Source organism: Rhinatrema bivittatum, chromosome 11, assembly GCF_901001135.1.
Source record: "Rhinatrema bivittatum chromosome 11, aRhiBiv1.1, whole genome shotgun sequence".
NCBI classification, from domain to species: domain Eukaryota; kingdom Metazoa; phylum Chordata; class Amphibia; order Gymnophiona; family Rhinatrematidae; genus Rhinatrema; species Rhinatrema bivittatum.
In genome coordinates, this window is record NC_042625.1 from 78,224,527 (window position 1) to 78,251,884 (window position 27,358).

Genomic DNA, 27,358 nt, shown 5'->3' on the forward strand with positions numbered 1-27,358 from the left:
GGGTGAAGGAGGTGCACTAGGAAGGAATTTTGCTCTTGCATCTTGACCGTTCACAGAAGACGCATTTCATAGGACTGTTCCTGCTATGGAAACGTGGCCCCCTTACGGCACAGTCTCAGGGGGGGTCCACAGCCAGAATCAGTCTCAGTCTCTGCTGTACAGATACGGACCAGGCAAGAGCACTGTTCTTTTGGGCAACTACAAGCACAGCTTTTCTCTTCACTATTAAAACAGCCAGAGCGGTATCCTTTTCTTGGGAGAGAAGGAAGGGGGGAAGAGGTCCCCAATGTGCTTTATGCTCTTGTACATCTTTATCATTTGGTTTGAGAGGGTTGAATGGGCAACTAACTTCCTTTTACATGCTGCCCTGTACATTAAACCATAGAACATGCTGCCCTGTACATTAAACCAACAGAAATGCCACCAAACCTGCAAAGTGAGGTGCTGGCCTTTGGGCCACGAGTGCTGGGTCCTCCTGCAGCCAGTTCCGATAAATCACCAAGAACAAGGAATGTGAAAGCCCCGCTACTAAACTAGCCACGTGTTGGGTTGCAAGGTCACTCTACTAACGTATCTGAGACACCCGGGACCCACAGTCCACTCCAGCACCTGCAGCTGCCAGTCATTCCCAGTCCCTTTCTAGGTGTGCAGGAGAGAGATCCCAAGCGCCGCAAAGTGCAGCTGCTGTGGAAAAAGACTTTGTAGTCCTTTCAGGTTAGGTCAACCATCCATGATCCTAGAAGAGACCTAAAGCTGGTCATCCTGCGAGAATTAAATGGTTGATGAATCCTAGGTGGAAGGCTTGACTGCTGCAGCACAGAACTGTTCCACTGTGGGCTTTATAGCAATGGTAGGTGGAAAGGCGAGACAGTGACCACTGGGGAGCCAAGCAGAACCAAGGTTTTCCCAGTCATTTAAGGCATGGGTGGAGGGACTTGGAAAAGGAAAAGTACAGACGAGAAGTCCATGCCATTTATTTACGAAATTAACTTTTAAAAAAATTGACTTTAATACAAAAAAAACCCCCAGAATACAAGAATAAAGAAAGTTCATACAAATGTTATGTACACTTTAAGAAAAAAAAATCTTAAAGCTGGGATGACCAAATAAAAAATAGCTAAATATATAGAGAATGTATTTACAAGAAGAGGAAAGAGAGGATATCTCTCTGGCTTTTAATTTAACAAACAGATTGTAAAGTATAAATAACAGACTAAACTCAAACATGCAGCCCCATCTCCTCCCCATCACAGCAAGCTTTTGGAAGTGTCCAATGGGAGTGCAAACATTGGTGCAAGTGCTCACCTCTGACCTAGCTCCGTGCAGGCTCGGACACAGCATATACCCACAAACCTTAACCGAAGCCCAATGCCTTTTGCTACTTTTGCTATATTTTTCTCTTTCCAGTTCTGAGCAGCTCCAGTCCTCAGCCTCCAACAACTCAAATTCTCTGCTGCAGGTTCCTAGCCTTTCACTGTCTGAGTTATTCTGGATGGACCCCGGGCCCGCTGGAGCACAGACCCTTCTGGGGGGCCGTGACCCATGCTGAGATTGGATCATGGAATTTAACATCTCATGGCAGAATTATTTCGCTGCTTGCATGCCACACAGCAGCCTTGCTTTAACACCTGGGAATCTTGCAGGAAGGTCGACAGTTAGTTTGGGACACCCCCAGTCTCCCCAAACCTTCTTTCAGTCTTTCATGATGTGCAGTGGTCCCTGGCATCATCTTTATTCACAATGGGGGGCAAGTTTCCAAGAGCTGCTGAGGAGCCACGCTGGCGAGCTCATTTTAGCAGGTTATCTTTAAGCGAATACTCAGCAACAACCTAGCCAGCTAGGCGGGGGTGGAAACTTATCCTAAAACCAATTTATCCAGCTGAATGATTTATTCCATACCTGGCAGCTCCTGATGATTACAATCCCCACCTTCATCAGCTTCCACGCACCATCTCCCTCCTGCAATGCCACAGACCCTACCAACCAAGGACTTCACCATCCCTACTCCACAGCTGAGGATCCTCTGTGCCTGCCTCGTTCTTTCTTCCCTAGGAAACTTACACCCATCTCTGTCTCTCTCTTTTGCTATCATTATCCTTCCATTCCTAAAAACCTCTCACAATCACCACCAGCCGCTGCTGGCCATCAGGCGCACTTTCATGTTCCCTCTTCTCAGCCGTCACAGACACTCTCTCACATTCACTGGCACTGGGTCACTTTCTCTTCCACAGTCTCTGGGTCATGGCGCAGCTGCTGCTTTACCCTCCCTACCAAGCATACATCCTTTAAGTTTGGAAAAGAAAAAAACAGACACATGCTTCTTTTTCAGTGAGGCAGACGGATGGGACTAGCAGATGGATCTTTTGAAGTCCCTTCCCTTTACCTGGACAGTCACAGCAGAAGCAGAGGATTCCCTGGCTGGAGCTAAAGGATACCTTCATCCCTCCTCCTGGTAAATAATAATCTCCTCGCCTGTACCCCAGGCTGAAATTTCAGGACTCTTCAGTTCCACTAAGGGCCAAAGCAGCTCTAAGAAGCACAGAAGGTCTCGTTCCCTTACAAGGGTTTGGAGATTAGGGGATGGGTTTGGAGCGGTGAGTCAGAGGACTTTAGCTTACTTCAGAAGGTTTCTTCACAAGGGAAACACGTAGAAGGACACTGAAGCGGGGTGTTGGGCTTAGAGGTTAGGGTTCAGGGTTGCTGCAGCCAGAGAAAGTGTAAAGGTTCTACAGCAGAGAGAGAGTCAGAAGATCAGGATCATTCTGCGTTGGGTCCTTTAAATCCATGGAAATGTCTTTGTGCCTTGGTTTTCTAGCAACAGAATATTCATGGGGGGGAGGGGGGGAAGGGGCAATTTTCAGAGCAGGTAAGTAGTGATTTACACGCAGAAGTTGGGTGTCTGAAATTGCCCTCTGGAATCATTTGCCAGTTGGGGCGTACCTGTGGCCACATGAGGTGGCACTTTCAGCTCCTTGTCCATGAAGAAAAGGAGATGCAAAAGGGCTGTGGGTGCCTCGTACCTACGGCAAGTTTCAAAGCCATAGTCCGTGTGGTGCTTCCTCTTTGAGAATTGGTGCAAAGTCCGCAGGTAAAAAGGAACCTGCGAGCTGTGTCCCAGTGCAGCTGAAGTGAAAACAAGAGAGGCCAATGCACATAGAGGGTCTGCAAATCAGGCCCTGGATCCAGAAGAAACATTTTTGCTGCCCGGTTCTGACCCGTACATGCAACTTGACACACAGGTGACCATCACATTAACTGATCAGTGATGCTTCTGGACGAGTGGTCTAGTGATGCTAGAGGATGCACACAATGAAGCCAGGATTGCAAACTTGCAAATTAATGCCCATGGGATGGTTTTCTGCCTTCTTTATAACCTCAGCCCTGCATTTTCACTTTACACGCATGGAACAGTGAGCATTTGCAAATGTCTTTTGGAAAGGATCTTCAACGACTCCACCAGCTCTGGTTCTAACAGCCTTCTGGATCCTGGCTTCCGAAAAGCATTCCTACATGTTTCCCCTTGGGAACAGTCCGGGGACATGCGGAGGGGGATGATGCGCCTTGGCACTGGTGGGCGAATCTACTCATGTCTTAGGTGGCGATTCTAAGCTGCTGCCGTTAATACTGATCCTTCTCACACCCTGGGACTCTGGGGCGGCGAGGAAAGGGTGAGTAAGGCTGACCTGGGCATTGTTGAAGGAGGAAATCCGCCCACTGCCCCCTATCTGGATGTTGACGGTGGTGGAGTAGCTTGCTTTGAAGGGGCTTTTATCCTGGTTTTCCGAGAAGTGCACTTTGTCTTCTGAAGCAGATGCCTGACCCTCTGCCGTACTCCTTAGACAGTCTGGTGCTAGGCCATGGCCAAAAACAGAAGACTCCTCTGCCTGTCCTAATCTCCAAGACTCGTCAGGCAGTGATCTGGAAGAATTTGGAGATGTCACTTGTTCTGCTTTTTTCTGAAGATTTAATCCATCATCCTTTCCCAACACCACATACTTTGAGCGGATATCACGGACATGGGGCCAGTTGATGCTGGTCAGCTCATGAGAACTCAGCCCATTACCTTCAGCTCTCACAGGTGACTGCACACCAGGGCTCTGGAAGGGAGATCCCACAGTGCACCAGAAACTAGGGTCTTCATTCGTGGCACCCAGGGATAGGCGGGCAGGACGCATTGGGCTACCAGCTCTTTGGGTAAGGCTAGCAGAAGGAAGGCTACTTCCCTGCATCCTCCTGCCACTCTGAGGTAAGCTGGCTAACCCTAGGTATGAGCCCGAGGTCAGGAGGGAAGGAGATGTGACCTCAGGGCTCCTGCATGTGGGAGTTGAATTAGCAGAACAGGAGGATGAAGATTCCTGGGAACTAATGCACAGAGGTGTGAAAGAACAAGCCCTGGAGTTCACAAAGGAGGAGCGAGGCGGCTTTCCTGCTGGCCCCCTAAAGGCCGGGGGAGGAGAACTGATTCTGGTACACAGTGGAGTAGGGGACTGGACCCTGGAATTAGGTTCAGATGCTGAGGCAGTCAGCACTGTCTGTGTGGAGCGGGAGTTGGCATGGACACCTGAAGGCTGGCTTAAAGGGGATGCTGTCCCAGCAGCAGAGCCAGAAGACAAATGGTTGGACTCCTCTGGGGATCCCCTGTCTGAATCAGGCGCAAGCTGTACTTCCTGATCAGAAGATGCTGCTGCCATGGGTGACAGCACTCCTGCACTGTTGCCAGGAGGAAAGGAAAGGGACAGAGAGACGCTGGGCTTAGATCCAGAAATAAATGACTTGGCACTCCTTTGTAAAACTGAGACAGCCTCTGCTCCTTTTTCCTCATCTCCGGTGGCACTGGGTGACTTGGGCATCTTCTTTGGTGATTCAGCTGATGCGCTTGCTGGTGATCTGGAAGGGACTGGCAAGTTTTTGTGGCCGGAGACAGGTGGTTGGTATCCCAGGCAGGCTGAAGGTGATGCTGGTGGCTGTATTAGTGGGCTCTGAGCCAGCTGAGGTTGGGTATCCGCATCTAAGCTTTTAGACTTTGGCAGTGCCTTCTGTTTCACCATGCCTTGGCTGCTGCACGAACCTGCTAAGTATTTCGATATGGCAGCTGCACTGGACAGTTTCCTCTGAATGGGAGAGAGGGGCAGAAGCTTAAGACCTGGCTGGAGATCTTGCTTGGGAGAAGCTGCAGCTCCCAGGTTACCTGGAGTGCTGCAAGATCCCTGGGAGGCTGCTGCTGTCTTCCTGAAGGATGAAGAGCGAGACAGTGAATCAGATCTTTGGGATTCTGGACAGCAGGGCCTTTCCCTTGAAGCCGCAGCAGCAGCAAGCGATAGCTCCAGCTGTAGCCCTGAAGCCTCCTCTGGGCCAGCCAGTGATGGCTCCCTTGCCTTTCTGTGTTGCTGGGAGTACGGATTCCCAGATTCTATTGAGTGTGACAGTGGCTGCTGTAACCTTGGGCCAGCAGAACTCAGGGGACTGCTATGTGTGTCTGGAGATGGTGTCTCTTGTGAAGAAGTTCTCACATCCCTCCAGGAACGGGGTGGGCATTTTATACTTGGGGTTTCAGCTTGCAAAAATTCTGTAAGGACCATCATGCCCTGATCCTTTGCATTGAAAATGGTCGCTGGTTCCGTATGCATTGTAGAAGTGGGACTTGCATCACTTCCAGGTGAAGAAACTGACTTTGACGTGGATGTTTTGGGGTTAGAGGGCAGCTGCAAGGAGTCAGAGCTCAAGGCTGAAGCTGGAATTAGGAAAGTGATGGGAGCATTGATCTCTGATACCCGAGCTATATTCCCACCTTGAATGTCTCTGGTTATCAACATGGGTTCAGTTTCAAGAAGGTCTGTAAGTGTGGGAATCCTACCTGATGTATTTGCACATACTATTGAGGTGCTGAACATATCAGGGGGAGATTCTTCTGGTGGACTGACCAATGCTGGTGGAGCAGCTTGGGCCAGTGGAGTCAACGTTAATAAAGACATTTCCATTTTGTTTTCTTCTGAAGTTCCCGCAGAGCAGAAATCCACCAGTTGTTTGCAAGGTCTTGACACATCTAAGTCTTCTCCTGGATCCTCAGCCACAGGTCCAGAATCTGCTTTTTTGGGTTCAGGGTCTGTCTGGTCGAGTTCACGACTTGCCAAGAATGGACAATCCACAGGAAGGGACCTGCGACTGCCTTCGCTGCTGGTAGGACCAGGACAAGGCACTGGTAGAACAGTGCAGTCCCTGGGATCTGGAGGTTCTCTGCTGCTGCTGACAACCAGCTCCAACCCTTTGTCTCCTCCTGGAGCACATGCAACACACAAGGCCAGCCCCGGGGGCCCTTTCGAGACCAGCAGTGATGAAGACTCAATCGTCTCACTGACACAGGGTGCAGGATGTTTGTCCCCTTCAGGATCAGGCATTGAAACTGTTGGTGGAATGGGGCTTCCCCGGGAGGAAGGGACGGCAGGTGCTGAGGATTTGCAGCTCACAGAGTCTGACTGGGCTGATCTCGGCTCTCCTTCTGACAAGCTCTGGGGGTCGGTAGGGAAGGTCTTGGTTCCCAGTGGCGGTACGTCAGGGGGTACTGCCAGCCTGCTTCTCTCCAAACCCGAGACATTCTCTTTGGCAGCAGAAACGAGGACCCTGTTCTCTTGAAAGCAGTTTAAATGCACGAGGGCTTCGCGAATTAGAACATGTCCGTAAACTTGGGGCTCACCTGAAGAGAAAGAAGGAGAGAAAACATCAGAGTACCATTTAAAGAAGGACAGCATTAGAGACAGAGGTAATTCAGTCTGTGGACTTGATGTAATGGCTCTCCTGAGAGACAGGGGAGAAGGAATGGCCCCGGTTCCCAGCAGTGGGCTGGGAACCGGGGAAGCCAGGCCTCAATTTCCATTTCTCCCGCTGCCTTGGGTACCCAGTTATATCATTGGTGACCAATTCCAGTCCTCAAGAGCTAGAAATATGTCTGGTTTGCAGGACATCCACAATGAAGATGCACGATGCACTGCCTCCATTGTATGCAAATATGTCTCATGCATATTTATCATGGATATCCTAAAATCCTGGCTTGTTTGTGGCTCTCCAGGACCACAGTTGGCCACCCCTGAGTTACACTGTAAGCTCTTTAGGGCAGGGATGTATCATATCTGAATATTTATCAGCACTGCCTATAGTAGCATTATAAGAATGATACATATTAATATTAGAGGTATAAAACACGATGAACAAGAAGCGATATCACCAAAAGAGGAGAGAAGAGAGAGGCATGTATCACATTAAAACATTCATGACAATCCAACTTCTTAATTTTCCAAACAAAGGAACATCCGTGTGATTTTTGGATCATGCGTTATTCTGGCTGAACCAAGTCGTTTGCGTTATGGATCAGAGGCAGCCATGGAGACCTTTCACACAGCAAAGGCCGAAAAACCCCAAAACACGTGCACTGGCCTTCTCTGAGGACCAGAGCCTGAGTCGGTGCATGGTAAACCCCGGAAAGCCCATCCTGCCCAGCCTGGAGATCTCGCTGCCTCCCTGTGGCTGAGAAGCACTCGCTCGAGAGCCTGCGGACGCGGTCAGAAAGCTTTAACGGTCACGGGCCGGGGCGATTTTCAGGAAGCCATTTACCCCGGGGGGCATCAACAGAACAGGCCAGGTCAGGGGAGATAACGATGCGTGCAGTTTTGGCATTTTCTAAAGCAGGGCGCGCTGTTTTCCTCAGAAAAAGTGCCCAGGTATCTCTTTGGGTATTGCCTCCCTCGCACGCAGTTTTCAAAGGGAGAGGACGCTGCCGGGACTCTCCTTTTTGAGGGAAGTGGGCGCACGCGTTCCTGGTAAAAAAAAAAAAAACCAAAAAAACCTGTGTGTGCGCCTTGCAACTATGAGGACAGCGCTGAAAATTTCCCCAAACACTACTTGAACCCGGATTTGAGGGGGGGGGGGGGGCGCGGAGGCCTCTTTTCTAGGCTTTGTAGGGAGACCGGGACTTGTGCTCATGGCCTTAGCTGCGCCGTCCGGGCCAGTCCGACATCCCAGAAGAGCCGAAGGGATCTGCAGTCCCACGGGAAACTTTCCAGCCTGAAGATCCCCAGGAAATGGTTGATAAGGGATGCCCAGAGGTCGGGCAAAAAACAGAAGCTAAAAGAGGGGGAGGGGGGTGGCAGAAAGGAGAGCTGGTAAGCGAGGGGTCAGGCGGCTCACGTTGTCGCTGGCGGTCAGGCAGGGATTCGATTTTTCAGACTCCTCAGAAAATTAGCCGCTAAGTGCACGCAAACCCTTTACTAACGGCTTAGTTTCGGACCCTGAAACCTTCGGCTTCTCTCTGATCCGAGCGTCGTGGCCGCTGCTTTGGGTGCATCGGTCCTGGCCTGGGAAAGAATTGCACACGGGCTGCCCTTTGCTTCACCTCTTGCAAACCACCCGCTGCGTGCCGGCGAACAGATGATTATCTCGGTGCTGGATGCTGAGCAGAGATTTGTACGCAGCATTGCAGTGCTGGGAAGCAAAAGCCTTTCAATCTGCGTTTGGCTGAAAGACCCTTGGCCAGGTTTCTGTTATTGTTACTGTGGGCTAGGAATCGGTTACAGAAAATGCGTGGCTAGGGAGGGCTCTTCACTTTCTTTCCAGTGCTCAGCGCTAGAAACGATCAAGTAGTTCCATGTTTTTCAGAACAGGTTAATCTAGATCTAGTTTTAACCCTTTCCATGCAGTCCTGCTTTTCTTAAAAAATCAGGAGGTCCATATTCGGAGTCATTTAGCACTTAGCTGGCTATATTTTGTCCGGATAAAATTTAGACGGATAACTTACTGGCATTCCCGATAGGAGTCACTTTAGCTGGCTAAGTTATCTGGTTAACTCTGGTTGGGCCAGAGAGCTGTCCTAAAGTTAGCCTGCTAACTCTAAGAAAGCCAGCAATATTCAATAGTGTGGCCGCACCATTGAACATACCTCCAAAGTTAGACGGATACGTTTATCCGTCTAACTGTGCTATCGGGGGGGGGGGCGGGGGGCAGTAACTGAATATTGACCTCAACGGGTCCAGGACACTAACATGATAAAAGCTGGAAAACAATGGACAGCCACAAATTGGTTAGATTGATTTACCACTAAAGGGAACTTTTGCAACTTTATTACCAACCAGGATTTTCTTTCCGGGAGAACATACACACCTGCTGTCTTGGTGTCCGGGGGCTTCTCCTCTGGAAGCTTTGGCAAACTCCTGACTCCCCTTTTCTTTTTTGTCATCTGGTCTTGGGAATCCCTGGCTCTCTTGGGTGCCTTCATCCTGCCAATCTTTTCGCTGTACATCTGGGCCAGCAACTGCACTTTATTGATGATCTTCTCCGAGTTCTCAATCAGGCAGCCACTGCCTTCCATGTGGAAGCCGAGGCCGGGCAAGGCTGGGCCTGAACAGCAGGTCGCCTTCCTGGATGGGATGTTTTTAGAAGACTCGTGATCTGGTAGGCCATGGATGGAAACCAATGAACTCTCGGGCTTGCTGGCTTTCTTGCTCATGGGGGATTCTTTTTCTATCTTGGCCTCTGAGAGGGTCTCTTTCAGTATGGGGGCTGCAACATCTAGATCAGATTCTTCGACAATGACTAAGGCGTCATTGAATGGGCTCTCTTGATGGCCATCCAATCCTTTTTTACTCTTCTTTGCTCGTTTGAGGACACCAGAGGGTTTTTGGGGACTGGTGGTTCTCTTCTCTTTGTCCTTCCACACCTTTCTGATTTCAGCACAGGACTTATAGTCAGAGTCACATTCAGGCTCCTGGTTTCCCTGGGGTTTTCCATCACTACCACTGTTGTGGAGCTGTTCATCATCATTGGGCACGGACACTCTGCTTTGCTGGCTTGAAACTCCAAGGGTCAAGTAGCAGCCCTCACCTTGCTGACACTGTCTTTCCTCTTGGTCTTTTTTGCTCTCCTGCTGGAGGATGTAATTAAACCTCAGAATGGAATCCTTAACCACGCCTGTTGGAATGTATGAGACACTCTCTCTCCGATTCAGATAGAAACTGTTTGTCTCAGTTGCGTCATAGTAATTTTTTATCTTTTCAATCAATAATCTGTCATCTTGGGTCAAAGCAGAATCTCTCTTAAGACTGGCCGTCCTTTCAGATTTGTCCACTGAATTGCAGAGAGGCTCTTCGCCACCCTCTGGCCAACTAGACAATATTTGGGAACAGGGGCTTGATTGGTTGGAAGCATCCAGTTCTCTATCACTGACTTGTAAATGGTCTTCAGCAAAACGAATGCAGCTGCTCTTATCGACATGGGCTGTGACATCAAGTTGCTCTTTCAGATCTTCTTGCACATCGAGAGGCAAGTTATCTTTCATGCAGTGGTCTTCCAGCTCCTCTGGTTCAATGGACAAGGCAGGCACATCATCTTCCCCCAGGTCCTCCAAAACATGAAGAGGGGAAGATCCATTTTCCTGTCTTTGTTCCTCTTCTTCAGAAGACTCACTTACAGATGGATGGTATCCAGTGGGTACACTGGCGGTTGTTTTTTCCAACAATGCATTTCCTGGGGCTGGGGCATAATAATTTCCTTCTGAATTCATGCTGTCACACAAGGAATCTTCTGTCTCTTCCTGAAGTGCTCTTAATTGTACAAGGTCCTCCAGATCTTCTAAAGTGTCTTCGTGCAAAGTGTTGTACATCAGCAGACCCTGTGAGCAAAGACAGAGAGAGAATTAGCAACATACAGGTTTTATTGTTCCATTTGCCCATTGCTGCAGGGAGGAGGATGAGCAGCTTTAGTTCAATGACGATTCACGTGAAGGTCAAAACATGGCTATGGTGGCAGCCATCACCAATGGACTATGTTGCCTGTTTCAAGCAGAAGGCATTGAACTGGAAAATCTGAAAACTAAAATACAAACAGAAAACCATCCACAAGCTAAGCAGTTTCTGTTCTGGCTGTCCTTGTCCTCTGGGAGAAGGAAAAACTTTTCAAAAGTGTGCATTGTCTGTCCACTGTTGCAGTTGAATGATCTTTTAAATACTCTTTTTACCTTCTCTGGTTCTGTGGCTGGGCCCATATCTTGCACTTCTTTTCCCAGTGATCTTTCTGTATCTTCAGGTGCCCCCTTCAGACCTTTTTGGTTTAGCAGCTCAAGGATCTCCTCAGTGATGGAGAAGCCGGTGGACAGTGGTCCGTCACTTAGGGAGAAGGTGGAGGAGAGGGGCTCTTCAGTGGGGTCTGACTCCTCAGCATCGCCGGTCATCTCCACCTCAATCACACTGGAGGCTACTGTGCAGGTGCTGCCTGATGACTTGATGGACTCCGAGGTGGGGAAGAGCTCCCCCTCACTGCCTGCATGCTGGAGGGACACAAGACAAGCACAGTAACACAACAGCTCTCCAAGGCTTTCCTGACTTTAGTTATGTCACTAATTAGTCAACAAAGAAGAAACAAAGGTACTTCTTTGGAAGAAGTTCTCCAGACATGGACATACTTTTGAGTTGTGGTCACCCTGAGATTTGCAGGGAAGGGGGAAGGAATAATGCGCAACAGTTTTCTCTCTTCCACCTCCCCTCCCCCACTAATTCACTCTCTACCACACCCCCACGACTTTTCAACTCTCCAGGGATGACCCCAGCATTCTTCTTATTCCTCCCTCCCTGCTCCCACCCCTTCTAAGTCACAGTTCCCTGACCTGTACACCCCCACTCATCCTCAGTTGAGTCCCAAGTCCTGGAATCACAGCTGCAGACTGAGCTGTGTCTGTTGCGGCCCCTCTTCATTTTTTCCTCATATGCTGAGTGTAGGGTGTACTCTAGACTCACTCCTCCTCTCCAGTTACCTGCAGGCTTTCTGAAGAAGGGGAGGGAGTAAGGTTGGAGCAGACACAGCAGAGCAGAAAACAGTTGCTCTGCTCCCTTCTCCAGCCCTTGTTTCCCTGCAGGTTTCCTGAAGGGGAGGGACTGAAGCAGTAAACTGAGAGGCTCTGAGCTTCCTATTGTTTCTCTGGAAACCTGACAACTGATACAGATGATCTCTACCACTGATTTCCCTTCACTGAATGGAGAATGACAGAAAGATAAGGTTGGAAGGGGCTTCAAGAGGTCATCTAGAGTCATAGGAATAAAGAGCTGAAAAGGACATCATCCAGTCCATCCCTCTGCCTTCAAAACGGCTCGTTTATGCAAACGGAGAAGAAATAAGTGCTCTGTATGTGCAGCTGAGTCTTTGCTGAATACAGAATTCTTATTTTACCTAAAAGATGGTCTTAGTCCATGCTCAGGACCAACTGAGGCATCTTACACAGAGCTTTGCCCGGACCTCAACGGGGCATATTCTTAGCCGCTAAGGACAGAAGTTGGTGCGAGACTTATAAACAGCCAGCGAGGGGTGTCCAGAGTCCACTTATCAAGGCTCAACATGACAGATCAGTGCACCTTTTTTCAGTTTCAATACTATGGGATACATTTTCAAGGAGCTGCTAAGTGGCTAGGTTTATTTGGTTAAAGCTTGGGAAACATTCAGCCACAACTTAACTGGCGAGGTCATTTGCCTGGCTAAAACTTAGCCCTTACTGAAAATGTACCCTGGGGCAGCACCAAACTGAAACAAAAGTCCCTCCTAATTACCCTGCTGGCCCTCCCTCCCGCCCAGCATCCAAAGGATGATGAGAGCCCCCTTCCCTGTGATTCCTTTCTCTCCCTCTCTCCACTCTCCCTAAAGCCCTGCTGGGCCCATCTCCCCACCACTCCCCTCCCTCTCCACACCTGGTGGCAGGAAGTGATCTGTGCGCCCCTCTGACTCCAGACATTGGGAACCTCCCCCTGCTACCAGTGGGGTGGGGAGGGGGGGTGAAAGGACGGGGAGGAGAGAGGCCTGGATCTTGGGGACACTTAACTTATACTGTGGCTTCAGCAGAGAAGCAGAGAGGGAGATTGCGGCTCCGGAGGGCTTATTTATAACATCGGGGCTCCAGGATATATAGACCTGCTATGACAGCACCTCAATTTGGCCGGCCAAGTTAGGTGGCTAGAGCTGAAAATCAGCCTTAGCCACCACATTTTCTTTCCTTGATTTAAACCTGCTCCTGGGACCACCCAGAATTTGAGACTAGGTGGCTAAATTTAGCTCACTCGTCCCCTGTAAAGGCTTTAAATCTAGCCAGCCAAGTCCTTACTCAGCCGGCTAGTTGGCTTTGAGAATTTACCCCACGAGTGTTGCTGTGTTATTAACGGTTATTCATCTCCTGCAAGAGAACGCAAAATGTGTTACTCCACAGCCTTCTCTGCACTGTGCCTCACCCTCGCCACATGACAGTCCCCAAAAACCCACGGCTCCTAGCCCCCACGACACATGGGAAATCTTCCACTGACTCACCTTTAGCTTGGCAATCGCTGTAACAGAAAGAAACAGAAACAAAAAAAACAAAAAAAGAGACGTTAGACCTTCCCCTCCTCGCTCGGCGCAAGCTTCCTGCTGGTCTTCTACAGAAATGTTCCCTGGATGCATACTTACAGCGTCCGGTGAAGGCCAGTGGGATCTCCTGCGCTGGCTCTGCAGGAGAAATGAGGTTTACAGATATTACTGAAAATATTTTCACAAAGTGACCAGGGGCAGGAGAAATCCCTGTCCGAAAGCCCTGAAACCACTGTACCTGCAAGAAAGTCATTTCCGAAGTATTCCTATAAGAATTCTGCACTACAGGGTGCTAAATTCGGATTTTCCATAGGGCTCATAAAAACATATGAAGTGCCACCCTGGGTCAGCCCAGCATCCTTTCTCTGACAGTGGTCAATCCGGGCTGCCTGGAAGAGGTGCCCGGTGGATCCTAAAGGGAAGATAAATTCCCTCCCAGCTCCCAGCAGTAAGAGACAGTCATCCCCAAGTCTATCTGGCTCATGGTTGTTCATGGACCTGACTGCCAGAAACTTGTCCGAACCTGTCTTGGACTCCTCTATAGTGCTTGCTTTGACCACATCTTCTGGCAACAAATCTCCCAGCTAAACTGTGCATTGACTGCAAAAATACTTTCTTCCCTTTGTTTAAAACCTGCTCCTAGATAGTTTCATGGATTGTCCCCTATTCCTACTTCTGTCTGAGGGCTGAATTTTCAAAGTTATTTAAACCCTAGTCGGCGGCCGGTAATCTCATCAGCTCGGTCTTAGTCCCTGGAAACTCGCTCTGGGTGGCAGACGTCTGAATAATCAGAATGATGGTGATGTGAGGCACTCACCGGACTGCCGCCTCCCGCGACGATACGGGCCACTGTTATCCAAGCTGCAGACAGATAAGCTCTTCCGTCCCCGCTCCGGGCTATAGATAAACTGTGGTGGTTCTATAATAACAAAGGAAAGGATATTGCTGGGGGAGGGCTGAGGTGATCTCATGCCCTCCCCTCACTGCAGCAGGAGCTCAGAGGATCTCACAACTCTCTCTCCCTCATTGCTGACCAGTGCTCACCTGATCTCACACCTCCCTCCTTCCTTACTGCTGAGGTGATCTCACACCTCCCCCCTCTCTCACTGCTGGGAAGGGGGGTGTCAGCTCAGGTGATCTCATACTCCCCCCCCCCTCGCTGCTGGGGAGAGCTCAGGTGCTCTCACAGCTCCCTCTCCCCTGCTCTCAGTGATCAGGTGATATCACTCCCTGCCCTTACAATACTTCCAGGTTTGCTTTTATCAATAGTTTGTGTTTTCACATTGACCACCAATTTTACATGTGCACAAAGTATCCCGCTTTGCCATGAGCTTGGGGAGGACTGACCCCGATATCCTCCTGGCTGGAATTCCATACCTGACTGGCGGCGGATTTGTGGGCAGCCCCTGGTGTCGGCTGTCCATGGAGAAGAGAAAGATTTCCAAAGAGAGTCGGGGCTCAATCGGACCTCGGGCGAGTCTGCTAGGAAGAGGACACGAGTGAAGCCAAAATGTGTTCTGCACTTGCAAAAGTGACATTTCTGTAAAGCTTTCTTCCCCCAACTCCTCTTCTCCACCTTATTCCCCAACCCTGCAGACCTTCTCCAACCTCTCTGAACCAGTTACCACATCCAGGTGAGACTAACCCTGCGAAGATCATCAACCAAAGCTGAAAGAAAGACTATCCCTGGAGTCACAGAAAGGCGAGATGGGCATCCCAGCTCCTGGAAGCAACAGGAGCCAGGTCCCAGGAAGAGAGAACCCAACTCACAGATTAGATCAAAACTGAGCAGGTAGTCACCAGCTGGGATGGGATCTCCTTTCCCAGGTCACCTGCAGTTTCTCTCCTGGTCTCATGCACAGAGCCAGAGCGGGGTCTCCCACCTCTGAGAGTCAGAAATTCAGAATCTGGTTGTAGGGAAAAGCAATGGCCTCACTTACACTGAAAGCTGTTTTCCAGGAGAACCTGCTTGGCCTGCAACCAAGTGATGGAAAATTGGTGTTAGTATGTGTGTTCCCAGAGCACCCACCAGCCCTCCCTCCCTCCCTTCTGAGGCAAGCTAGCTCTATAATGAGGTAACAGGCAGAGACTGCCAGGGTGAAGGGCTACAGATTTAGGGTACACGAGATGATGCACTGTGTAGGACAAACAAATCTAATTCCTGTAGCAAGACAGGAGGGAGCAGTAGGAAAGGAGAAGGGGGGAGGGGCAAGGTGGCAGGATGGGAGGGAGTGTGTGTGGCCAGGAGCTGGAAGGGAGGATTGGCTGGGCAGGACAGGAGCAATCGAGTGGCAGGCTGAGAGGGGGTGGCTGGCAGGATGAGAGCAGCTGGGAGGCAGGGCAGGATGGCTTGGCCAGGTGGCAGGATGGGCTTCCAGTCTGTTTTCCAGTACAAATGAAAAAGTATTACTCTTGATTCACAAATTGCTTAGTTATGTTTCCTTCCCTTGGGTTAACTCATTATTATGCATTTATCAACCAAAGAGAAACCTTAGATCCCAGGAAAGAGGCCGGTTGGATCAAAACAGCGAGGCAGGCCTGTACTAGAGAATGTGCTTTTTCTATAGCAGCACCCATTCTATGGAATTCAGTACCTATGGTCCTGAGGCTCGAGGAACGTTCAAAGAAATGACGAGCCCACCTGAAGATATACTTGCTGAATCAAGCGTTCATTTAGTAGAACCTGTACAGTTTTTATTGCTTTGTGCCGTATGAGTTACAATCCTTAAGCGATGTTTCTGTGAAGAATATTTGAGTGCAGTTTAACAATTTCATAGGCTTTTACCATATGCCTACTGATATTTTTGTTTTTGTCCAATTTTGACTTTGTCTTTTTATGTTTAATTTTATGCCAATTTTATTTGTTGATTATTATGTACATTTTTATGTAAATCGCTTAGAGCTTCTGCACAAAGCAATTCAGAAATTTTAATAAACAAACAAACAAGACAGGAAAGGGGCAGCTGGACAGAATGGGAGTGATTGGATTGCACAATGAGATGGGGGGGATCAGGCAGTAGGACGCAATGGGGCAGCCAAGGCAGTATGATGGGAAGGGACAGGAGAGAGGGGAATGACTGTAGGAGCAGTATCATCACCATACCTTTTGTGGAATGGAAGCTGGGTGATTCTCCACAATTAGACGCTTCAGATAATGAATCCACAGACGCTTCTCCTCCTGGTTCTTGGCCTGCTCAAGGAAGTGAGTTGTGGTATTCGTGCAAGGGAAGAGAGAACACAGTAGCATCAGGGAATGTGCATTTTGGTTTCGGGCAAGGAGTCACAGGCAAGAGGCAAATCTTTTCCTGGCAGGTCAGAAACGGGGGCAGGAAGATGGGGCATGCAGCTCAGAGATCCTCCTCCTCACCTGCACAACCTGCTGCTGCTTGGGAATTGTCAGATCTGCCACTTTGAAGCTCAACGAATCCTTCATGTGTTCGGTCAGGGCCAGGCTGCAGCACTGAGGGGTGGAGAGAGAGAAGGTCACTTTGGTTTCAGAGGGATTCCTGGATATTAAATACTGTGACTGGCTGCTGACAGTCCCAGGCTCACGCAGAGGGCTTTGCTCTTGCCCACACTCTGCAAGCTTTGTGATGTGAAAAGGAGGAAGCAATCTGTTTATTCTGGAGTGCAGGGAATAACCACAGTGCTTTTTCCACATTACCTTAGCTGGGCTTTTATTGGCCTTTCTCCCAGGCGGCTCTCCCCAGATGGCATTTCCCGGGTGACTCTGGAGACTCTCACTGGCCCAAAGGCTGAAGGGACACCCCCTATGAGGCACGAGGCACATCCCCTGTGTCACTCTTTGCCTGGCAGGAGCTGCCATGATAGCCAGCAACTGTCTTCCCTCCCTGCTCAGTCCTGAGGTCACCTTCTCCATGGACCAAGCAGCCCTGATGAAGACAGTATCTGAAACTGGATCCCCTGTGCCATCGTGTGCAGATTTATGACCTGAACTAGAGGGTTGTCCCTTCACATTAGTTTTAAAGGGCAGTGTCATACCCCTATGGGATCTTTGAGATTTGCAGCTAAGAGGGCATAAAAAATCACTAGATACCAGCAGGCTGGGCTTGCCGAGGGAATGCTGAAGGATCACAGGCAGGCTGGACTCCCAGCGCCTCCTCCCTCCACCTGAGTGACAAATGGCTTCATGCAAAAGGAAGCATGGGAGAGAGCACTGACTGCAGTCAGTCGGGGGGTGGAGATCTGGGGATTTCTTCCTACAAGTCACCCACCCCTGAGGGACTCAGACACGAGGTCTCCATCCTGACCCGCAGACCTGCAACTCCTGCGTCAATCAGTGGAGTGCCCCAGCATCAGTGTCTTGCCCTCGACCAGCAGAGGGAGCCTGCAGCCAGGAAAACAAGGGTGAGACGATGCGGCAGGGCAAACGGGGCCAGCTTACAAAGATGTGCGTCTTGTAGACGTACTGCTCCCCCCGCTTCTTGGCGATCAGCAGCATCTTGCTGAAGAGGAAGAAGGCTCGCTCCTTTTTCACGCGCTGCACGCGAAGCATCCCCTCCAGGACCAGCTCCCCAAAGGCACAGAGGTCTGGGCCCTTCCAGCTCACCAGCAGACTCTGGATCTCCTGTGGGTGGGAAACAGAAGCACAGCAGCCTCAGGCTCACCATCCTGGCAGAGGGGATCAACAAGAGGGAGGCTGGAACTCCTCCCACATCAATTCCAACGAGCTGATCCACACCTGGTTTTGCATGTATAGAGGTGCATTCTTAGGGGAAGCAGGGGCAAAACCTGGACTGGATTGGCCTGTTCACGTTCACCCGAGTGAGGTGGCAACTCTATTCACTTCCATACCCTGTATCACTTCTGAAAGGCAGGAAACTGACCAGCATTGTACACTGGATGTCTATCATTAACCCCAAACTTCACAGAATGGGACAAAGCCCCAATAGAAATCCAGCACGTCCAGGACTACAAAATGACCTTCTTCCAACAATGGAGCCCTGACAGAATTAGGATGTTACCCCTTCCTGCTCTCCATTCAAAAAGAATATTCAGAAAAACAACCTCCCTCCACTACCAGGCAGCCTGTGAGGTAACAGGAAAACTCGAGGTGGATTTTCAAACGATGTATCCGACTAACTTTGAACATTAGCTGGCTAAATCCAACTGGGTAAAAATCCCGCCCTGCCCTTTCACCAGCTAAATTAGATGGTAACGTAGAAACAGCCGCGCAGGCACACATGTACACAGGTATGTTGCCTCGCGCCAAAGCACGCGGCCATATTATAACATGCATGTGTATATGCACACATGAAGTAAAATAGGCTGTCCGCGTGTGCATGTGTGCACAATTTTATATGGATGTGCATATGTGCACACAAATGCCGCCTCTACACATGCACTGACTCAATTATCAGTTTCCCCAGTTCATTCCCAGTTCGCCCAGGTAAAAGATAGGACTTCCTAACCCCCCTCTAGTTAACTAGCCTTTTACCCTGTTAGCCCCTATCCTTAAAACCCTGTTTTAGGATTTACACACCATCTGTAGCAGAAGTAAAGTTACGAGGTAGGGAACCCCGGAGCGTGCTTGTGTGCATAAGCATGTGTGCACAGATTTCATTGAGAAACCTAGGACCGCCCTGCCCTGCTCTGACCACGCCCACATCCCGCTCCTTTTTTTGTAAAAGATTTTTTGTGCGCGTACCGGGAGATATGCGCGTACTTGCGCGCTTTTTAAAATCCACACGGCGCACACCAGCCTGACTTATGCGCATAATATCACCTGGCTTTGGCATGCATAGGGCTTTTAAAAGTCACCTTACAGTGGCGCCTTAAATCGCAAGACGTACAAACGTAGCTGGTGAATAAAGGAACCGGGTCAAGGGTGTTCCAGGGCATAAATGTAATTACTATTATAGCAATTCTCAAAAGCCATTTACGCGCATAAAGTGCCCTTACGCATGTAAATCCTTTGGACAATTCGATAGCATTGTAGCAATTTTCAAAAGCCCACTTACACAGATAAAATGCATTTCCACGTGTAAAACTCAATTTTAAGCGCGTGAACGTTTTTCAAAATCAGGCCCTAAATGTGCACGCAATGTTTTTCTCCCCCTGATGTAAACACCCCTGCAGAAATGCTTCTTTTTAACCCAGCTGAGGCTGCCCAGGCCATGCAAAACCCAGGACTATTTTTACCCTCCCGGAACGTATCCATCACTGCCTCTTTTACTCTGGCTAAGTTTTTCCGCGCGTAATGAGTTCTGCGGACGAAATTTAGCTGGGGTGGGGGTTGGACATTTTCAAATCTTGGGTTAGCAATGGTTACATGGAATAGACTTAGTTTTTGGGTACTTGCCAGGTTCTTATGGCCTGGATTGACCACTGTTGGAAACAGGATGCTGGGCTTGATGGATCCTTGGTCTGACCCAGTATGGCATGTTCTTATGTTTTCTCCAGATAACTTCAAAAGTTACCAAGGCAAAGCCTCTGAATGTCACCTTCGAGAGACCCTCGTGAAATGCAGCAAAAGTAACCCTTAATTAGAAAAGTCCCTCACATGCAGCAGGGAGACTCCTCAGGGCTCCTCCCACATCCCTCACCTGCAAATCTTCGGTCAGGCCAAGCTGCTCAAGATAAGCAGAGACAATACCGAATGTTTACTAGAACCTGGGAACGGTCTTTGTTGTGGTCCTCAGGGTACCTGGGCAATTCTTTCCTGTTCTCACTTGAAAACCGATCGGGGCCAATAAGGATTCTTGAATTGTAATCGCCTTGTTGTGTGCCACGTGCTCGATTCTCTGAAGGGCGCAGCTTCCAGACGTCTGCGGGTGATTGCAAAGTCTCTGGGGCATTTTACTGGTTCTCCGGAGGAAAGTAAGCGCGGACCTTCCCTTTCAAACTTGGCCCCTGCTGGAGGGGGAAAGTTCCCACCAGGATCGGCGCATGCTTTAATCCCCTTGCAAGACAACGCCAAGCCACGCACGTTGTTGCCCCCCCCCCCCTCCCCAATGACCTGGCCCCCACCTCCTGCTGGTTGTTGATCCCTGTGCATAAATGGCTTTTGAAAAATTGCCCCCTGAGAGGGTCAGTTTCCCAAAGGCATTTTCTGGGGTAACCCGGGGTTTTATCCTTGGAGGTGGTCTGTCCCAAAATTGCCCACCCGATGTGCGGGTAGAGTTCCACGCACGCAGACGTTTACCCGCCACGAGCGGAGGTGCTTCCGGGGGCGGGGATTGCTCCGCATGCAGATTTACTTTTGGCTACAAATCAGCAGCTGTGCAGGCAGTTTCAGCAGGATTCATTTTCAAAAGAAAGTAAAGTGTAAGTGGAATTCCTGTAGCATACACTGCTCCTTTTCTCTCTCTCTTTTTTTTTTTTTAATTTTGGCCCAGTAGTTTCCTCCTTTGGACTTCCAGCTCAATCGGAACCAGCCTCTGCCAGGCTATGGCCCCATGGGCCCACTAAGCCTTCCTTAGGAGCTATCTGGAAATGTTTGCCCTATTTTGCATCTCCCATTCTCAACTCGCTTAGTTCAGTCATTGCAGTGATGCTTCTCAGACAGGGACCACACGCCAGGGCTGCCTTTGAAAGCCTGCAGTCCTGGGCCCCAATCCATTCATTAGGTGTCACCACTGCACAAGGACACCCTTCTCCCAGGGGCTGTGAACGCTGCCTTCTACAACAACCCCAGCTTCGGTCGATATGGGGAACAGAAGATCTGACCAGGGAATGAAACCTGGGTCCTCTGCAGAAGATACCAGTCCAGCTACCATACACTGATTCCATCAATCAGAAAGTGCCTGGCCTGTACCACGCACTGGTTCCATCACATAGGATGTGTCTTGCCTGTACTACACGCTGATTCCATCATACAGGAAGTGCCTAGCCTGCACCATGTACTGGTTCCATCAAACAACAAGTACCTTGCCTGTATCACGCACTGATTCCAACACACAGGATGTGCCTGGCCTGTACCATGTACTGATTCCATCACACAGGACGTGCCTGGCTTGTACCATGCGCTGTTTACATCACACAAGAAGTGCCTGGCCTGTACCACGCACTGGTTCCATCACACAAGAAGTGCCTGGCCTGTACCACGCACTGCTTCTGTCAGACAGGAAGTGCCTGTTCTTGCTCCATAAATAAAATCATGGAATTACTCTGCACCTGCAGTCGGATTGCATGCTCTTGCTTTCTTTTCATATCATTGATGTACCAGGCGACTGCTGTCATGGTGATGATGGCTTCTTCCACGGTCTCATAGCCGGGGCTGTTCTTGTCAAAGTGCTTTGCCAGCTCCTACATAAAGGAAAGAAAGAACAAAATTCAGGGCAGAAGAAATACAAACGTCTAAGATCCCCTACAGCAATCAACAAGATGGTGAAAAACCCAAAACTCTAACCCAGAATCAGACGTGGTGGAGACTTCAGGATTCTTTGACCAGAAGGAAGGAGTCCAACCAATGAAAGAGTCCTCTGTACTCTTCCCTTAACCTTCACCTGCTTCAGGGAGACTCCTCTGGGCTCCTCCCACATCTCTCACCTGCAGCAGGGAGACTCCTCAAGACTCCTCCCACATCCCTCACCTGCAGCAGGGAGACTCCTCAGGGCTCCTCCCACATCTCTCAACTGCAGCAGGGAGACTCCTCAGGACTCCTCCCACATCCCTCACATGCATCAGGGAGACTCCTCCTACATCCCTCACATGCAGCAGGGAGACTCCTCAGGACTCCTCCCACATCCCTCACATGCAGCAGGGAGACTCCTCAGGGCTCCTCCCACATCCCTCACCTGCAGCAGGGAGACTCCTCAGGGCTCCTCCCACATCTCTCACCTGCAGCAGGGAGACTCCTCAGGACTCCTCCCACATTCCTCACATGCAGCAGGAAGACTCCTCAGGGCTCCTCCCACATCTCTCACATGCAGCAGGGAGACTCCTCAGGACTCCTCCCACATCCCTCACATGCAGCAGGGAGACTCCTCAGGACTCCTCCCACATCCCTCACCTGCAGCAGGGAGACTCCTCAGGACTCCTCCCACATTCCTCACATGCAGCAGGAAGACTCCTCAGGGCTCCTCCCACATCTCTCAACTGCAGCAGGGAGACTCCTCAGGACTCCTCCCACATCCCTCACATGCATCAGGGAGACTCCTCCTACATCCCTCACATGCAGCAGGGAGACTCCTCAGGACTCCTCCCACATCCCTCACATGCAGCAGGGAGACTCCTCAGGGCTCCTCCCACATCCCTCACCTGCAGCAGGGAGACTCCTCAGGACTCCTCCCACATTCCTCACATGCAGCAGGAAGACTCCTCAGGGCTCCTCCCACATCTCTCACATGCAGCAGGGAGACTCCTCAGGACTCCTCCCACATCCCTCACATGCAGCAGGGAGACTCCTCAGGACTCCTCCCACATCCCTCACATGCAGCAGGGAGACTCCTCAGGGCTCCTCCCACATCCCTCACCTGCAGCAGGGAGATTCCTCAGGGCTCCTCCCACATCTCTCAACTGCAGCAGGGAGACTCCTCAGGACTCCTCCCACATCCCTCACATGCAGCAGGGAGACTCCTCCCACATCCCTCACATGCAGCAGGGAGACTCCTCAGGACTCCTCCCACATCCCTCACATGCAGCAGGGAGACTCCTCAGGGCTCCTCCCACATCCCTCACCTGCAGCAGGGAGACTCCTCAGGACTCCTCCCACATCCCTCACATGCAGCAGGGAGACTCCTCCCACATCCCTCACATGCAGCAGGGAGACTCCTCAGGGCTCCTCCCACATCCCTCACATGCAGCAGGGAGACTCCTCAGGGCTCCTCCCATATCCCTCACCTGCAGCAGTAGATGGTACTTCAGGATTCTTTGTACGGGCTTCAGAAGGTAGGTCTCCAGTGGCAGGGAGTGTGATAACATTGTCTGTCTCTCACGGAAAAACTTGGCCAGGACCTCGCTTTTCATGCAGTCATGGAGGACAGACACGGAGCTGGAAGAACACAGGGAGAAGGCAGTGAGTGAGTGTGAAATTGGTCCAGGATAGCTACTGGAGAGATTGTGGCCTGGAAGGGGCGGCAGCAGCAGCAGCTGGGACTTCATTATCATTGTTCATGGGGATTATCAGTATCAACAATGTCTGGAAAATTAATTTAGCCTCCAAAGCTTTGGCAGAGCTGTGGGCAATGACAGCCTGTGCTGCTGGCTCTTTGGCAGATGAGTGCTGGCTGATCCCAGATGCAGTGTCTAGTGCTCATAATCGTTAGTGTTCAGGACCGGGCTTGGTGTGTCCAGAAGAGCCTGCTCTGGGCTGGTGTTCTAATGAAATGTGCTTGGCTGTGTATAGAACCCAGCGGTTCTGACAGACCCAGGTCCAGTTAGGCATTCTGACGAGATATATGTGCCTAGATACAGAGATACCAGGAGCTCTGGAAGCAGCTCCAGAAGGCTGTGATATATGCTAGGACGCCCTCCCCCATGGAACGGAGTTCAGATTTTTCCCTGCTTCTCCTCTGATTCGTTAAAGTTACTAATCCTGCTTGCTCAGGGAGGCTTCCTCAGCCCCTGCAGCTGGGCTGCCTGGATGAAAGCATACATTTCTGTCATACTTACTTGGGGTAATTCATGCAGTAGAGGGTATATATGTCAAACTCCTCACTCTGCAAAGAGGAGAGAAAGGAGTTAGAAAGGCGGGATAAGGAAACTCATAGAGGAGAACAGGGAACAGTAAAGGAGAGAGCCAGAGAAAGACACAGAGATGTAGAGAGTGAGGGATGGAAAGAGAGAGAAAGTTACTAGCAGACTAGCAGAATGCCTCCCCTGAGACACACATGCAAAACACAGGCTCCTTTGTGCTTATTCCAGATGTTCAGCGGGCCGTAAGCAGGAACATTACTTGGGTAAGCTTAAGACAGGTACTTATCTGACCAGGCTCGCTGACACCCGCTAAGATTTAGCAACGCTCCCGGAACGCATCCATCACTGCCTCTTTTACTCTGGCTAAGTTTTTCCGCGCGTAATGAGTTCTGCGGACGAAATTTAGCTGGGGTGGGGGTTGGACATTTTCAAATCTCGGGTTTTCTCCGGATAACTTCAAAAGTTACCAGGGCAAAGCCTCTGAATGTCGCCCTCGGAGAGACCCACGTGAAATGCAGCGAAAGTAACCCTTAATTAGAAAAATACACCAGAAATGCACGTCCTCCTTTACTGAGCAAAACAGCAAAAAGATATCAGATTGCCACATTTCCCCAAAACTCTCAGAGAACGTTAAAGATTTCCCACAAAAGAATGAGCAGGAAAAACTCCATATACTCCGCAGGGGAAAGAGGAGAAACAGCAGCTAGAGCAGCACAGTATGTGGCATCCTGCCACCAGGCCGGAAGCACAACGGATCCCGTCTTCAGACAGCCAGCCTAGGTGCAAAGTATCCAGGTAATTGGTGCCCATAGGCATCCTGCCTAATCTCCAGAGTAAAGCACGCGGGTACTTTCCCTTGGAAAACTGCACACAGACATGAAGGACTGGCAAGTTTAGCGTCTGCTTTTCCCTGCAGGCAGATCTCTGCTAGGAAACAACAGCAGGCGGATTTGAAAATCTGATCTGCATGCAGTTTCCTCATCCCCGCCCTCCCCACCCCCAGGAACACCTCCCTTCAGTTAGGCTAAACGTCTGCAGGCTGAAGAGCCCCGGGAGGACCTTTGGCTGGATTTTCAGATGGGCCAATTCACTTGGGTACATAAGGCTTGAAAGCTTGACCTCAGCATGAGCAGAGATGATACCGAGCATCACCAGTGTCAGGAATCTCTTAGTTCTCTTCTGAATGTTGTAGTTCATTCTTTACCGCTTTGAGGAAAGGCATCCACCTGGCTAAAATGGCTCCTCCGAAGGTTATCCTCCATCCCATCCCCCACCAGGCTACATGTGAGCTTCCACAGTGCATGCACCCAGGGCCACTGCATCGGGAGGGCAACGGCCCTGGCCAGCAAGCTAGGGAGCTCCAGACCATCTCCAAAGTCTAATGGAAGAGAAAGACAGACAGAGGGACAAAGGAGGGAGTCAGAGAGACAGAAAGAAAGTAAGAGAATAACAAAAAAACAGGAGGACAATGGGAGGAGGGGGTAGAAGACACAAAGAGATTGAAAGAAAATAAACCAGAAAGAGAGACGAGGTGACTTGTAAGTACTTGAGCAGAAACCTCCAAGCCAACACAGCAAACACAGCCTGCAGAAAACTAGACCAGAGCCCACAAGAGCTTCCGGGCTGGATGGCTCGCTCTCTCTCCAACTGACCCCGAGCAACCCAGGCATTGGTGCTCGGGGTCAGGACTGATCTGAGGCTGACCCGAAACCTCAGGAAAGCAGCAGCTTGGGCTGAGGTGTGTGTGTGTGTGTGGGGGGGGGGGGTGACGAATTTTCCGGGCAGCCTTCCAAGACCTCTGCACTCTCCCAGCTCTAGCAGATCTATTGGGCTGCGCTGGGAGGAAGAGCCCCGGGCAAGGGGGAGAACGGTCCTGAGGTTCTGCATCTCAGCCCTGAGCAGTGACAAGGGACGTTCGGCCGGGTGCACCCGAAGGAAAGGATCCAAATAAATTGTAATGTTGCCAGGAATTGGGGAGCAAAACCAAAACCGAGATGCCCTCTTATAACACTACACGCTGCCCCTGCTGTGACACTGATGAAATAGACTCAATGAGGGTCTACGAAAACCCAAGCAGCGGTCGACTTCTTGGCAGCCAAGATTCACGGGGCCAATCGCAGAGTGACCGCAGGGGTTCAGGCCCATGGGTCATGCTGTTCCCCAAGGGGTTGTCCTTTGCAAATTTGGCTGCTGGCACACAGCGGGATGTACACGTGGGCCTTTCCCTCTATTGACCTAACCCCACCCCTTCCCTGCCCGTTTTTGGCCCTTTTACCCATAGTGAAGGGGGAGAGGCAATTCTCAGTGACCCTTTTTTATGTGGGTGAAAATTGCCCCGTCTTATCTGAGCAGTGCTCCAGTGTTTGTCAGCCAAGATTCAATATAATAAAGCAGCAAGTCATGAATTTGGGGGTGGAGAAGTCCAAGGGTACAGAATAGGCTGAAGGTGAGACCTGAGGGTGAGCAAACCTGTACTAAAGCAGTGGTCAGAGCCCGAGGGATGCTGGGATGCAGCAGGAGATGCATAACTGGGGCTGACCACAGAGGAGGGGCGAGCCCCCTATTGACATTGAAAGGTGAGTGTGTGTGTGTGTGGGGGGGGGGGGATCCTTGAAAAGTGGAGGAGGAGGAGGCTCGTACCTCCTAGCCTGGTGCATGGTCCACCAGCATCCCCGAGGATACTGAGGGCGGGGCTCGTGCCCTGCTTGACCCCCACTAAGGGCAGCCCTAGGTATAGCCAGCAAGAAATAGGAGGTGATAATGCCTCTGAACACACTGCTGGCGCTACCTACCTGGAGTACTGTGTGCATGGTCCGGAGGCAGTCCAGAGAAGGGCTACCCAAATCATGTAGGATGTGCCCCAAAAGCTCTCTGAGGTGAGACTTAAGGATTTCAATATATATACCCTAGGGCAGGGGTAGGCAGCGTGACAGACAGGTCTGGTTTCCCGGATATCCACCATGGATATGCGTGAGCTATAGTTGCGTGCACTGCCTCCATTGTTTGCAAATATACCTCATGCATATTCATGGTGGATATCCTGTTTGTGGCATCCCAGGACCGAAGTTGCCTACCTGTCCCTTAGGGTGAAAGGAAATGACGGAGACATTCAAATACGTCGAAGATGCAAAGAAGTTTTGCAGATGAATGGAAGTTGTGGAAGGAGAGGTCATGAAATGAGGCTCAAAGAAGGGAAAACTCAGGCACAATATTGGATAACATTTCTTTGCGGAAAGGGCAGAGGATGCAATCCGAAAGCGGATTTCCAGTGAAGGTGGAGGGGGCTAAAATGGTAAGAAAATTCACCACCATAGCCTGGAATAAGCAGAAAGGATCCTTCATTACAAATGTCTGGATGGGTCTCGCGGTCTCTAGCTGCCATCGGATCCCCTGC

The 27,358-nt window shown here is 50.4% G+C and overlaps 1 protein-coding gene across 3 annotated transcripts in view; it reads right to left on the bottom strand.

Annotated features, from left to right (window-relative positions):
- Positions 1-958: 958 nt before the first annotated feature.
- PLEKHG2 (pleckstrin homology and RhoGEF domain containing G2) overlaps positions 959-27,358 on the bottom strand; it is a 50,802-nt gene continuing 24,402 nt past the window's right edge. For 2 of the 3 annotated variants that reach the window (XM_029619823.1, XM_029619821.1), the window contains exons 6-19: positions 23,941-23,987; positions 23,170-23,320; positions 21,502-21,633; positions 17,771-17,953; positions 16,733-16,825; positions 16,469-16,555; positions 15,306-15,339; positions 14,743-14,847; positions 14,183-14,284; positions 13,465-13,503; positions 13,327-13,343; positions 11,000-11,308; positions 9,148-10,654; positions 959-6,691 (exon numbers count right to left, since the gene is read on the bottom strand). In XM_029619823.1, coding sequence (XP_029475683.1) covers positions 3,585-6,691; positions 9,148-10,654; positions 11,000-11,308; positions 13,327-13,343; positions 13,465-13,503; positions 14,183-14,284; positions 14,743-14,847; positions 15,306-15,339; positions 16,469-16,555; positions 16,733-16,825; positions 17,771-17,953; positions 21,502-21,633; positions 23,170-23,320; positions 23,941-23,987 — 5,913 coding nt within the window. In that variant the 3' untranslated portion in view covers positions 959-3,584. The remainder of the gene's footprint in view (positions 6,692-9,147; positions 10,655-10,999; positions 11,309-13,326; positions 13,344-13,464; positions 13,504-14,182; positions 14,285-14,742; positions 14,848-15,305; positions 15,340-16,468; positions 16,556-16,732; positions 16,826-17,770; positions 17,954-21,501; positions 21,634-23,169; positions 23,321-23,940; positions 23,988-27,358) is intronic. The other variant, XM_029619822.1, reaches the window with a different exon arrangement.